The following is a 10,335-nucleotide window of genomic DNA, read 5'->3' as shown; positions in this document are numbered from 1 at the left end:
TCTCAATAATTACTATGCTTTTTGACATAAAAAACTGAGTTATCATGAAAAATAGAAGGATGGATAAAATTCAATTTGTCATATTAACTGACAAATCAGTGTGCATGAAATGTACTGTACTAGTTAATTGTAAAATCAAGTTTGTGTGAATGCTACAATAGCAACGTTGAAGTTTAAGACTCTCTCTCCGAAATTTAGGATGCGGGATGAGCCATGCACCCCCTATCTGACTATCGGGCATTTTTAAGGAATCCAACCGTATAATTTCATTTTTCATATCCGAGACAAGGTACGTTCATAAGCCTATTATATTCCAACCCGTCTCTTATTTTTTAGAAGATTTCGAATGATAAACAATTCAGCTCCCGGTAGCATATGAACTACAGTATGTATCTGTAATTAGTACTACAAAGAATACGAGGACGATCCGTTCTCATCATTTACATGTCCTACTCGGTACAGGTTGTGTTATCCGGTCGACAACAAAGCTATTAGTTTTACACGTTGATGAAGGGCGCGCCAGTGATGATCTCCGTTGCCGCCAGAGCGACGAGTCCGAGCATGGCGAAGCGGCCGTTCCAGAGCTCCGCGTTGGCGTTCATGATGGCGCCGGCTCTGCCCTCGGCGCTCTCTCCTTGGAGCAGCGGCACCAGAGAAGCTACGGATAGCACCGCCACGGAGTAGGCGAACCACGCCTGCCCGGTGCCGCTGCCGAGCTGCGAAAGGAGCCCGTCGCCGCGCCCTGCCTCCACGGCGAGCGCCGTCACGAAACCCACCATGGCCAGGCGCCCATTAATGCGCTCCGGCGCAGGGCCGCTGAACGCCAGCGCGTCCCAGATAGAGGTGCTCGCCTGTGCCGTGAACAAATATCAGAAAACTGTCACTCGGCTGAGTTTAGCGACGGCGCCGTGCCGCTTATACAGTTGGTACGTACCTTGGGTTTGTTTGGCGGTGGTGCGCTCGGGCCCCCGGTCTGTGCCCTGACGACGAGGGCGCGTCTGCCCAGCGCTGGCAGAGACTGGGCGCCGAAGCGGCTAGCCGAGCCGCGCGGCAGGACGGCGGCGCCGGCGCCGGCGAAGGAGCTCATGGCCATCATGGTCGCCATTAATCAGCTGCGGACGGGAGGTGCACGAAGGACAGAAGAAGCTACAGATGCTGCAACAGGCAAAAAAAAACTGCTAGATGATTGCTAGTGGAGTGCTACTTGCTGCTGTGTCGCCTTGTGTTTACTGATGTATTGTTCCGTGTGAGAGGGCACAATTTATAGGCCGTGCTCCACGCAAGCCAACCCATGACGAGCTGAGCGCGGTGGCGGCGACCGTGCCCACGTCGCGAGCAGCTCTCGGCCGTGAATTATCCTCTACGTGGAGCGAACCAGTGAGTACGCGGACGTGGAGGCCACCATGCTGAGGGCAACGCCAAACTGCAGACAGACAAGTTGGAAGCTTGTGTCGACGCACAGATCTTAAAGAGGCACGTGTGGACCAGAAGCTTTTTTTTTTAAGCTCGTGTGGACCAGAAGCTGAACTTTGGCATTTTTCTTTGTTTCTTACTTTGGTTTTCTTTATTTATATTTGATTTTTTTCTTTTCCTTTTTCTAAACAAAACACATTTCTATACATTGTACATTTTTAGTATACATGAGGAATACTTTTGATACATGTCTAACATTTTCCAAATACTACATGGTTAAAAAATAACTATATAATTTGATGTCTAACTGTTTTCATACACATTATGCATTTTTGGTATACATAAAAAACGTTTTTATACATGTTTAATATTTTTTAAAAAACTTTATTAATCTTTATTTCAAATACTTGTTTAAAAAAATGAATAAGTGTTAAACATTTTTCAATACAAGCTGAAACATTTTTTTAATGGTACAAAACTTTTTTGTAAAAACTATGCAAACATTTTATTAAACAATATAAACATGTTTCAAAATTTCAGAAACATATTTTCCAAACGCGTGAACATTTTTTATATGTAAATTACATTTTTTGAATGGTACAAAACATTTTCTTTAATTATATGGAAAAAATACAATGAATAATATTTGCAAAAAATATCACATACATTTTTTAAACTCGTGAACTTTTTTCTGATGTCACAGACATTTGTTAGTGCTTAAATTGTTTTTAAGAAGTTATACTAACAAAATATATACACTGTGTTAACATTTACAAATTCGCAGTAAACTTTAAAAAAAAGTATATTAAGTTTTTAAATACATGTACTACTCCCTCCAATTCTATGTATGTGTCGTGGTTTAGTTCAGATTTGAAATAAAATCATGACTCTTATTTTATATCGGATAAAGTATAATATTTTGAAGAATATAAACAAAAAGAATAAGAGAATAGAAAAAACTATTAACAAAATTGATGTATGTGTACCTGCATGATTATGAGCCGGACCATTTCGGGTGTCCTTGAGGCTAGACGTTGCTTGTGTCTCGCCGATTCCACCAAACATTGTGTGCATATTGGTGCCGTTATGCAACATGAGGATTTGTGTGCAAACAAACTGGTGCAGTACATGGCCCAAAGCATGTATTCCCCGCAGGATCTACCAGGCCAACTTCCAAGGAAGCCGAAAAATAGTGCTAGTAATCAAACACGTCCTAAGAAACTAGATGATACTACACACGTTGTTGCGAAATATTTTGCAATATATTTTTAATAAAGATTGGTTGTATGAAACATGCATATTTGGAGTAATATGAGAACTAAAACTAAAAATGCATATGATTCATTGTGTTTGATTATTTTATTATCATAAAATATTTATTAAATTTAAATATAATAACAAATTTAAATATTTATTAAATATAAATATCATAATAATTGAAGATTCTCATGCATGTTTGCATGTTGAGGTGAAGTTTTTTCCATGCATTATACATGATGAGATGACATGCTTGCATATGAGAGAAATATGATAGTGAAGAGTAACTATTTAAATATAGAAAAATCAGGATCGTCTTCTTTTTGCATCCACCCACGACATGACATGAGCAGTACACATGGTTGTCTCGAGATCTCTGTCTGGCCGGAGTTTCAGCAAGCGGAGATAAACCCGGAAAAAAATGTTGCGATCCCGTCCCCTTCGTAGGACATGCCGCCGTGAACAAACGCTAAGCACACCAAACTGAGTGTCTAACAATCGATACGACTCGTCAACACAACCCTGAGGATGAACATAGATATGGGGGAAGCCAAAGAACCATTGTTACCATTGTCGTTTTCGCTCCAGCTTACCATGATGAAAAACTCAAAAACCCTCATAAAAACGGACCAAGAGACTCGGATCTGGGTCCCCTCATTCTCTGACCGTCACAACAATTTTTGGAGGCAAGTGGAACCTGTGATGGCACCCGCGGGTCGAGGGGAAAAGATAGGCTCCTCCTCTTTGGCAACCCTTAGAAAAATGATTCCTAGATAACGACCTTGTTTTTTTACTACATTGTGTTTCGTGTTTAAAAGAAAATACAACAGCAGCAACAGTTTCATCTCTGAATAGATGATTTTATATTCTCAACATTCCCACTGTTTGTTTTTGTGTTGCGGAAATGATTTATTGGTGTGTTTTTCCCTTGTGTTGCGGAAATAATTCATTGGTATGTTTCCTCTTGTGTTGCGGACAATGGCATAGCCAGAATAGCCGCACACCCAAGACCATCCTCGCTGCTACAGTGTTTAGTGCAGCTACAGTGCATTCATGTAGCTACAGTCAGCGAACATTTTCATCGGCACGGCCCTGGTAGCCCGGAGCCTGGTTACGCCCCTGGTTGCGGAAGTGTTTTAGCTTTTTCTTCATACAAATTGATTTTGTGAGAGTACATCTGCCCAACCATTTTCCGCATTTTAAATTGCCTTAGATGATTTACCGGTTTTTGCTTTGATTTCTGATGCCCATGCCAAACTAATGTGTGAAAAATGAGGACAACTCAATCGGGCATTGGTTATTTACACGTTAGTTTGTGTTGGGCAGTATACTTGGAAAAGTGGTAAAATGAAGGACATCACTCCCTTTTCCACCTCCATCTCATCGTCGAATAAGGGTTCTCCAGTTTCTTCTCCATTTGGTCGTCATCTTCAATGCCGGCGAGGAGCATGGATTATTTTTTTCCCGATGATCTGCTGGATGGGGCGGGTGGTGCGACCGGCAAGGTGGCATCAGTGAGATGGTGGAGCCGGTGTTGAGAGGCCTTTCATTCTTCCAGCTTCCCCTTCGTCATGGCGGTGGCCCTCTCGGCGCTGTCGCCAAACTTGGAAGATTGTGCAGGTGCATGTGTGGTTTCTGGACTCCGGATCTGTTGGTTCTCGTTGGTATGGGCATCTCGATAAGCCGGCGCAAGTGGTGGCACTATGTCGATCCGGATCTTCTTCGGCATGCTGGCCTACTGGGCCGAGGATGGTGACTTCTCGTCGTCAGCAGTCTGCGCGCATGACCAAGGTTATCACCGGCTATGGAAGGGAGTGGTGGTGATGGCGGCGGCGGTGCGCCCTCATCCCGCGTCGACGATGTTTCTGGATTGTTTCTCCAAAATGTTCATTGTAATTTCCTTATTTTGCGGGGTGCATTGTACCACTGCTTACTTTTAATATATGGTCCTTTTCGTAAAAAAAATTAAGGAAGAAAATGATTATGAGTTTTTTAAAGAGATTATATTTCAAAGAAGACTTGCCCGCGAAAAAAAAAATCGAAGAAGACGAAAAGGATTAAGGAGTAAATAAAGGACCAAAAACAAGTACCCCAGCCGCTGCCTTGACGGAGAATCGGAGATGGCGTTCCCGGTGGCTGTCCCACGCCCGAGACCCATCCTCCGTCTGGACCGTCTCCACCTCACCCCCATCCGCGCCGCCGCGGCAAGAACCCCCGTTCCCCAGCCCCTCCCCGACGAGCTCCAGCTCGTCGCCGACGTCCGCTCCCCGCACAACCACATCCGCGTCGCCGACGTCTCCCCGCGCGCTGCCGGCCACCCCCTCGCCGGCGCGCGCCTCCTCCTCCTCGACGGCCCGGGCAACATCCACTCCGTCTCCTTCCCTCGTCGCCCCTACTGCCCCCTCACTTCCACCTACTTCGACGTCTTCGCCACCCTCCCGCCTCTCCTCCCGCGCCCATCCCTCGCCGTCCTCGGCTTCGGCGCGGGCTCCGCCGCGCGCGCCCTCCTCCATTTCTACCCGGACATATCCGTCCATGGCTGGGAACTCGACCCCTCCGTCATCGCCGTCGCCCGGGACTTCTTCAGCCTCGCGGAGCTCGAAAGGGACCACGCCGGCAGGCTGGTCATCCACGTCGGCGACGCGCTGGAGGCCGAGGCCGTGCCGGGGGGCTTCGGCGGCGTGCTGGTGGATCTGTTCGCCAACGGGAGCGTGCTGCCGGAGCTCCAAAAGGCGGACACTTGGCGCCAGATAGGCGCGATGGTAGCGCCGGGAGGGAGGATGATGGTGAACTGCGGCGGGGGCTGCGTGGAGGCGGAGGAGGAGGGGAGAGACGGCGAGGCAGTGAAGGATGCGACGCTGCGGGCGATGGTGGCAGCGTTCGGGGAGGGAATGGTGGCGGTGCTGAGCGTGGATGAAAGTTGGGTGGCGATGACAGCGCCGGTGGCGCGGGCATCGGAGGAGGCGGCGGCGTGGAAGGCTAGGCTGCCGCCGGAGCTGGGCCACTATATTGACATGTGGAAGCCGCACAATGGCAATGGTGATGCATGAATAGATGGGGATTATGCAGTGGTTCTCTGTGCAAGAATGCAGAGTGATTTCTGTAAGTAAGCGCACCACATTACTGAATTCTTCTTGTCCCTATTACCTATACATTCTTGGAATTCATTGACTAGTGACTAACAGGGCATGCCAACTAGAGAAAATGAAACTATATCTAAGCTATTTAAAATGTAATTGTCACAAAATGAGTGGTCTAAATCTATGACAAATTGTTTTTTCTGTGGTATGGAACTATGGATAGTGTCTGCTGAAATCTCTAATAACCAGATGGTAAATCAATGTGTGTGATCACAAATGTGAATTGGCAAGAAAGAAAGATTCTAAAGGCACAACAAGATTTCAGATCCGATGAGCTGTCGGTTATTTTAAAACCTGTTCAAATCACAATTTAATAGTTCAAAATTTCGGTATTATCTCAAATGTGGAGGAGAGCAAAGGTGTTGTGTTTCATTGTTTAAGATTTGTTAGTGGAGTTCGTGCAACTAAATATCCCCGCTTCACTGGTATGTAGTTATTCAGAATGATTGTGGTAACTGATAACAGCATAAAATCCAGATCTCTTCTGTACAAACTGTAGTGATTTATTTGTTACTAACTTCTGTTGTGCTGATTTGGTATTTGCCGTCTAAGATGCAAACTTGTAGATTTTGACAGTACAGTTCTGGAAGAGAAAATATTTGGGATTTTTCAGCTGCTTTCTCAATTAAGTCACACATTGCATGCTGCATTTTTGTACCTAACTTTAATGTCAAGTACTCCCTCCGTTCACAAATACTCCCTCCGTCTCAAAATAAGTGTCACTGATTTAGTACAACTTTGTACTAACTTTGCACTAAATCAGCGACACTTATTTTAGGACGGAGGGAGTATAAGATGTTCTAACTTTTTTCTGAATCGGGTGTATATAGACACGCATTAGTGTGTTTGTCACTCATTTCAGTCCTACGTAGTCCATATTATATCCAAAACATCTTGTATTTGTGAACGGATGGAGTAGTTAACTGACCTAGTTTAAAAGACCAAGGATCACATCCTTTTTAAGCTCAAGGGAAAAAACAGAGCCACATTGGAAGGCAAGATGTAACAGTCTAAAAGGTTACATTGAACTTCATATGTCGATGTGTGGAGACAATTCCCTGCAAAAAGCATCAAACTGCGTATGATTATAGCAAGTTAACCCTGTTGGTATTCCTTTTTTCTCCCTTATCTTTATTTTTCAAGCGTTGACCATTCCCTTCAACAGGCACATCAAACTGCAGATGATTATAACAAGCTTTCAAAAATTGGCTCAGACACTACATGTTGCGTTTTTTCCAGCAATTTTCACGTCTTCGGTAGCTAAATTATCTACTCCTCTCTACAGACATTAATTAAGCCCTGACAAAAACAGAGTCGGCATAGACAGACTTCATGTAAATGGATATTTGAGGAAACAGAAGACAGTTAGTTTGCTATCTAGTACTCCCTCTGTCCGGAAATACTTGTCCTAGAAATGGTTGTATCTAGACTTATTTTAGTTATAGATACATCCATTTTATCCATTTTTAAGACAAATATTTCCAGACAGAGGGAGTACTTGATTAAGACAATTAGATTTAATGCTAGTTTCCCTCTTTAATAAACTCAACAAAGAACAGAAAAGATGTGCTGCATGGAAAAGTCCCACCCAACAGCTTGTAAAGTTGCATTTCGATTTAAAGCATGCATTGCAACAGCCGATTCCCTCCAAAATGCGTCCGAACTAGTTGACCTTTACATACGCATTCCTTGTGCTCTTTTATTCCCCTTTTCATACAAAGAAAGACAAGGTTGTTCTTTCCTTCCTCCTCATCTTTTCTCCTTTGATCCCTTTCCTTTTTCGCTTTTGCTCCTGCCCACACGCCTGAGTAAAACTATTTTCGCCCCCAAACCGAGCGCTTTGCCTTTGCATCTTGCTAACCATGCCCTTCAGCGTTCTTGAAAGAAGGCAAAGCTTGCGCTAATGGATCGGAAAGAGCTCATCTCCCTCTTTTCATTTCCCGTGCAACTTCCTCAGATTCCTCTCCCGTGCACTGACTGACTGTTTCAGTAGCATCTCTTTCTTTCTATGCTTTGGCAAACATCTTTTTCTGTTCCTTTTCACTGGCTTATAAACACAGGCGTTGCATTGCACAGTCGGGCTGTCGTATCGATCCGTTATCGCTTGAAGTTTCGGCTACCTAGCTAACTGGTAGAGTAGTGCGTACGTGCAGGACCTTCCTCTTCTTTCACATCCGTTCTTTGTTCTTTGATTTGAGATTTGAGTTGACACTTGTAACTCTGTTTGTTTTTCCGTTTGCAGGCAGGGTGCAGGATGGGTTTTCAGAGAAAGATTCTTCTGCCCGAGAGAGCCACCATCCAGAAGACCGACGCTGGAACTCTGCAGCCGCTGAAGATGAAGCGGCCTCGTGATGGTGAGGACGAAGGCGCTTCGGGGCCGCTGACGCCGACGGCGAACAGCGCAGGGACCGCGCATCCGTGCTGCCCGCCGGCGCCGCCGAAGAAGCCGAGGCTCGTGCTGGGGTGCAGCCTGGACGGGTTCAAGGTTCTCAGCGTCATGGACTTGCGTTGCTTCCTTCGTTGACGAACCACCTTGCTTGCTTGTTTGTTTGTTTAGTTAGAGAAGAGAGGGGATTTTCTTTTGGTGTTTTTGTGCTCTTCAACTGTTCTTTTTAGCCGGAATAAGCCTGTAGATTTGCATTGTGGGCTGCTATGATATGCTGAAGCGGCCGCGACCTTATTACAGTAATTATCACTGAAACTAGAGCTGTTCAAATCGGCAAAGGCTCTTATTTTTTTTTTCTTTTATCTCCTGACGACGAAAGATAACCCCGTCGGGGCCTCGGTGCGGGGCTGATCTGCACTCTGAATAGCTTTGCGTCAAGAGCAATGGATCGGTTTCAACAGTCACCCGTGTCATTCATTCCCAATCCCTGGGTTTCAGCATTCACTGCGTCTTGGACGATAATGGAGCCAGGAATTGAGTTTATCCGAAATGAATACGCAAGTCTTATTATATCTTTCTGAACACGGTAAGGTCTTAATTTTTTGTAAGGCATTAGATCAAGAAACGTATGCATGATGGGATGGCACAATGCAAAGAAGAAAGTTTACCGGTGCTTTCCTGCCTGCAAAGGCTCCGCTTCCGCGCATGTACACACGTGTTTCTCTAAGATCTTTCCATTAGCTCGCGCTAGAAACAAAGCCCGAATTTAACACGGTGCTGCGCTTCTGGTCCGTACCGTAGGTGCTGGAGTCCGCGGATGCTTCCCAACTTTTCTAGAGTATCTGTTTGGCGTTTCATGATGAAGCCCTTGTCCGCACGGTGGCCTCCACGTCCGCTCCCTCGCTCCACGTAGATGGTAACCCACGGCCGGGAGCAGCTCGCGACGTGGGCACCGCCGCGGCCACCGCGCGCAGCTCGTCAGGGTTGGCTCTCGCGGAGCACACGGCCTATAAACTGTGCCCCCTCTCTCGGAACAATACATCAAGCAAACACTCAGCGACACAACAACAATCAGAAACTGTACTAGCAATCATCTAGCCGATTCCTTGCCTGTTGCAGCATCTGTAGCTTCCTTCCGTCCGCGGCTGATTAATGGCGACCATGATGGCCATGAGCTCCTTCGCCGGTGCCGCCGTCCTGCCGCGCGGCTCGGCAGGCCGCCTCGGCGCCAGGTCTCTACCAGCGCTGGGCCGGCGCGCCCTCGTCGTCAGGGCCCAGACCGAGGGCCCCAGCGCACCACCGTCAAACAAACCCAAGGCGAGCACCTCGATCTGGGACGCGCTCGCATTCAGCGGCCCTGCGCCGGAGCGCATCAACGGGCGCCTTGCCATGGTAGGCTTCGTGACGGCGCTTGCAGTGGAGGCAGGGCGCGGCGACGGGCTACTCTCGCAGCTCAGCAGCGGCACCGGGCAGGCGTGGTTCGCCTACTCTGTGGCGGTGCTGTCTGTGGCGTCGCTGGTGCCGCTGCTCCAGGGCGAGAGCGCCGAGGGCAGAGCCGGCACCATCATGAACGCAAACGCGGAGCTCTGGAACGGCCGCTTCGCCATGCTCGGCCTCGTCGCTCTGGCGGCGACCGAGATCATCACTGGCGCACCCTTCATCAACGTGTAAAACTAGCTTTGTTGTCAACCGGATAACACAACTTATACATAGCTAGTAGGACATGTAAATGATGAGAACTGATCATCCTCTTATTCTTTGCAGTATATACTAATGGGATATATATATTTTTTGTCCCTCAATCAACTTTACCGGTAGTTTAGAAATGGTCTCAAAACTACAAAACCAGAAAAACCTAGTCCCTCAATTGTCGAAACCGGATATTTTTTCATCCCTCAAACGACTGTGCTGACGTGGCATGGTTTTGACCACTGACCTCGCCACAACCTCACCTTTGTCTTCTCCCCCTCTTTCTCTATGCACAGGGAAGCACCTCACCGCACGTCTGCTCCGCTGCCTCCGGCAGTCGTGGCCTCACCTTCGTATTCGTCCACCTCTTCCTTGGCTGCTGATGATACATCCATACGCAACTTGATCGATCCTCCTGTGCGAAGCTAGCCAAGCAAATTGATTTGGTCC

The 10,335-nt window shown here is 46.8% G+C and overlaps 3 protein-coding genes across 5 annotated transcripts; 2 read left to right on the top strand and 1 right to left on the bottom strand.

The window, feature by feature from the left end:
* Nucleotides 1–288: 288 nt before the first annotated feature.
* Nucleotides 289–1,244, bottom strand: LOC125509406 (low molecular mass early light-inducible protein HV90, chloroplastic). Its single transcript, XM_048674371.2, has 2 exons — nt 935–1,244; nt 289–851 (listed from the first exon to the last, which is right to left on the bottom strand). The coding sequence occupies exons 1-2, from the start codon at nt 1,103–1,105 to the stop codon at nt 498–500; spliced, it is 525 nt and encodes a 174-aa protein (XP_048530328.2). The 5' UTR covers nt 1,106–1,244; the 3' UTR covers nt 289–497.
* A 3,510-nt stretch (nt 1,245–4,754) lies between these two features.
* LOC125509402 (S-adenosyl-L-methionine-dependent methyltransferases superfamily protein) lies at nt 4,755–8,340 on the top strand. 3 transcript variants are annotated; one of them, XM_048674368.2, is made up of 2 exons: nt 4,755–5,776; nt 8,053–8,340. In XM_048674368.2, the coding sequence occupies exon 1, from the start codon at nt 4,791–4,793 to the stop codon at nt 5,718–5,720; it is 930 nt and encodes a 309-aa protein (XP_048530325.2). In that variant the 5' UTR covers nt 4,755–4,790; the 3' UTR covers nt 5,721–5,776; nt 8,053–8,340. The 3 variants fall into 3 exon arrangements, with proteins under 3 accessions (XP_048530325.2, XP_048530326.2, XP_048530324.2); XM_048674369.2 differs by lacking the exon at nt 8,053–8,340 and adding an exon at nt 6,976–7,953 and having other exon boundaries at nt 4,755–5,772; XM_048674367.2 differs by having other exon boundaries at nt 4,759–5,772; nt 8,053–8,305.
* A 589-nt stretch (nt 8,341–8,929) lies between these two features.
* On the top strand, nt 8,930–9,998 carry LOC125509403 (low molecular mass early light-inducible protein HV90, chloroplastic). Its single transcript, XM_048674370.2, has one exon. It carries the CDS (start codon nt 9,349–9,351, stop codon nt 9,865–9,867), a length of 519 nt encoding a protein of 172 aa, XP_048530327.1. The 5' UTR covers nt 8,930–9,348; the 3' UTR covers nt 9,868–9,998.
* Nucleotides 9,999–10,335: the final 337 nt, after the last annotated feature.

The sequence above is a fragment of the Triticum urartu genome, chromosome 5A, assembly GCF_056163025.1.
Source record: "Triticum urartu cultivar PI428250 chromosome 5A, HENAU_Tu73, whole genome shotgun sequence".
Lineage (NCBI taxonomy): Eukaryota > Viridiplantae > Streptophyta > Magnoliopsida > Poales > Poaceae > Triticum > Triticum urartu.
Note: the sequence above shows the minus strand (reverse complement) of the source record. Positions and strands in the feature narration are given on the sequence as shown.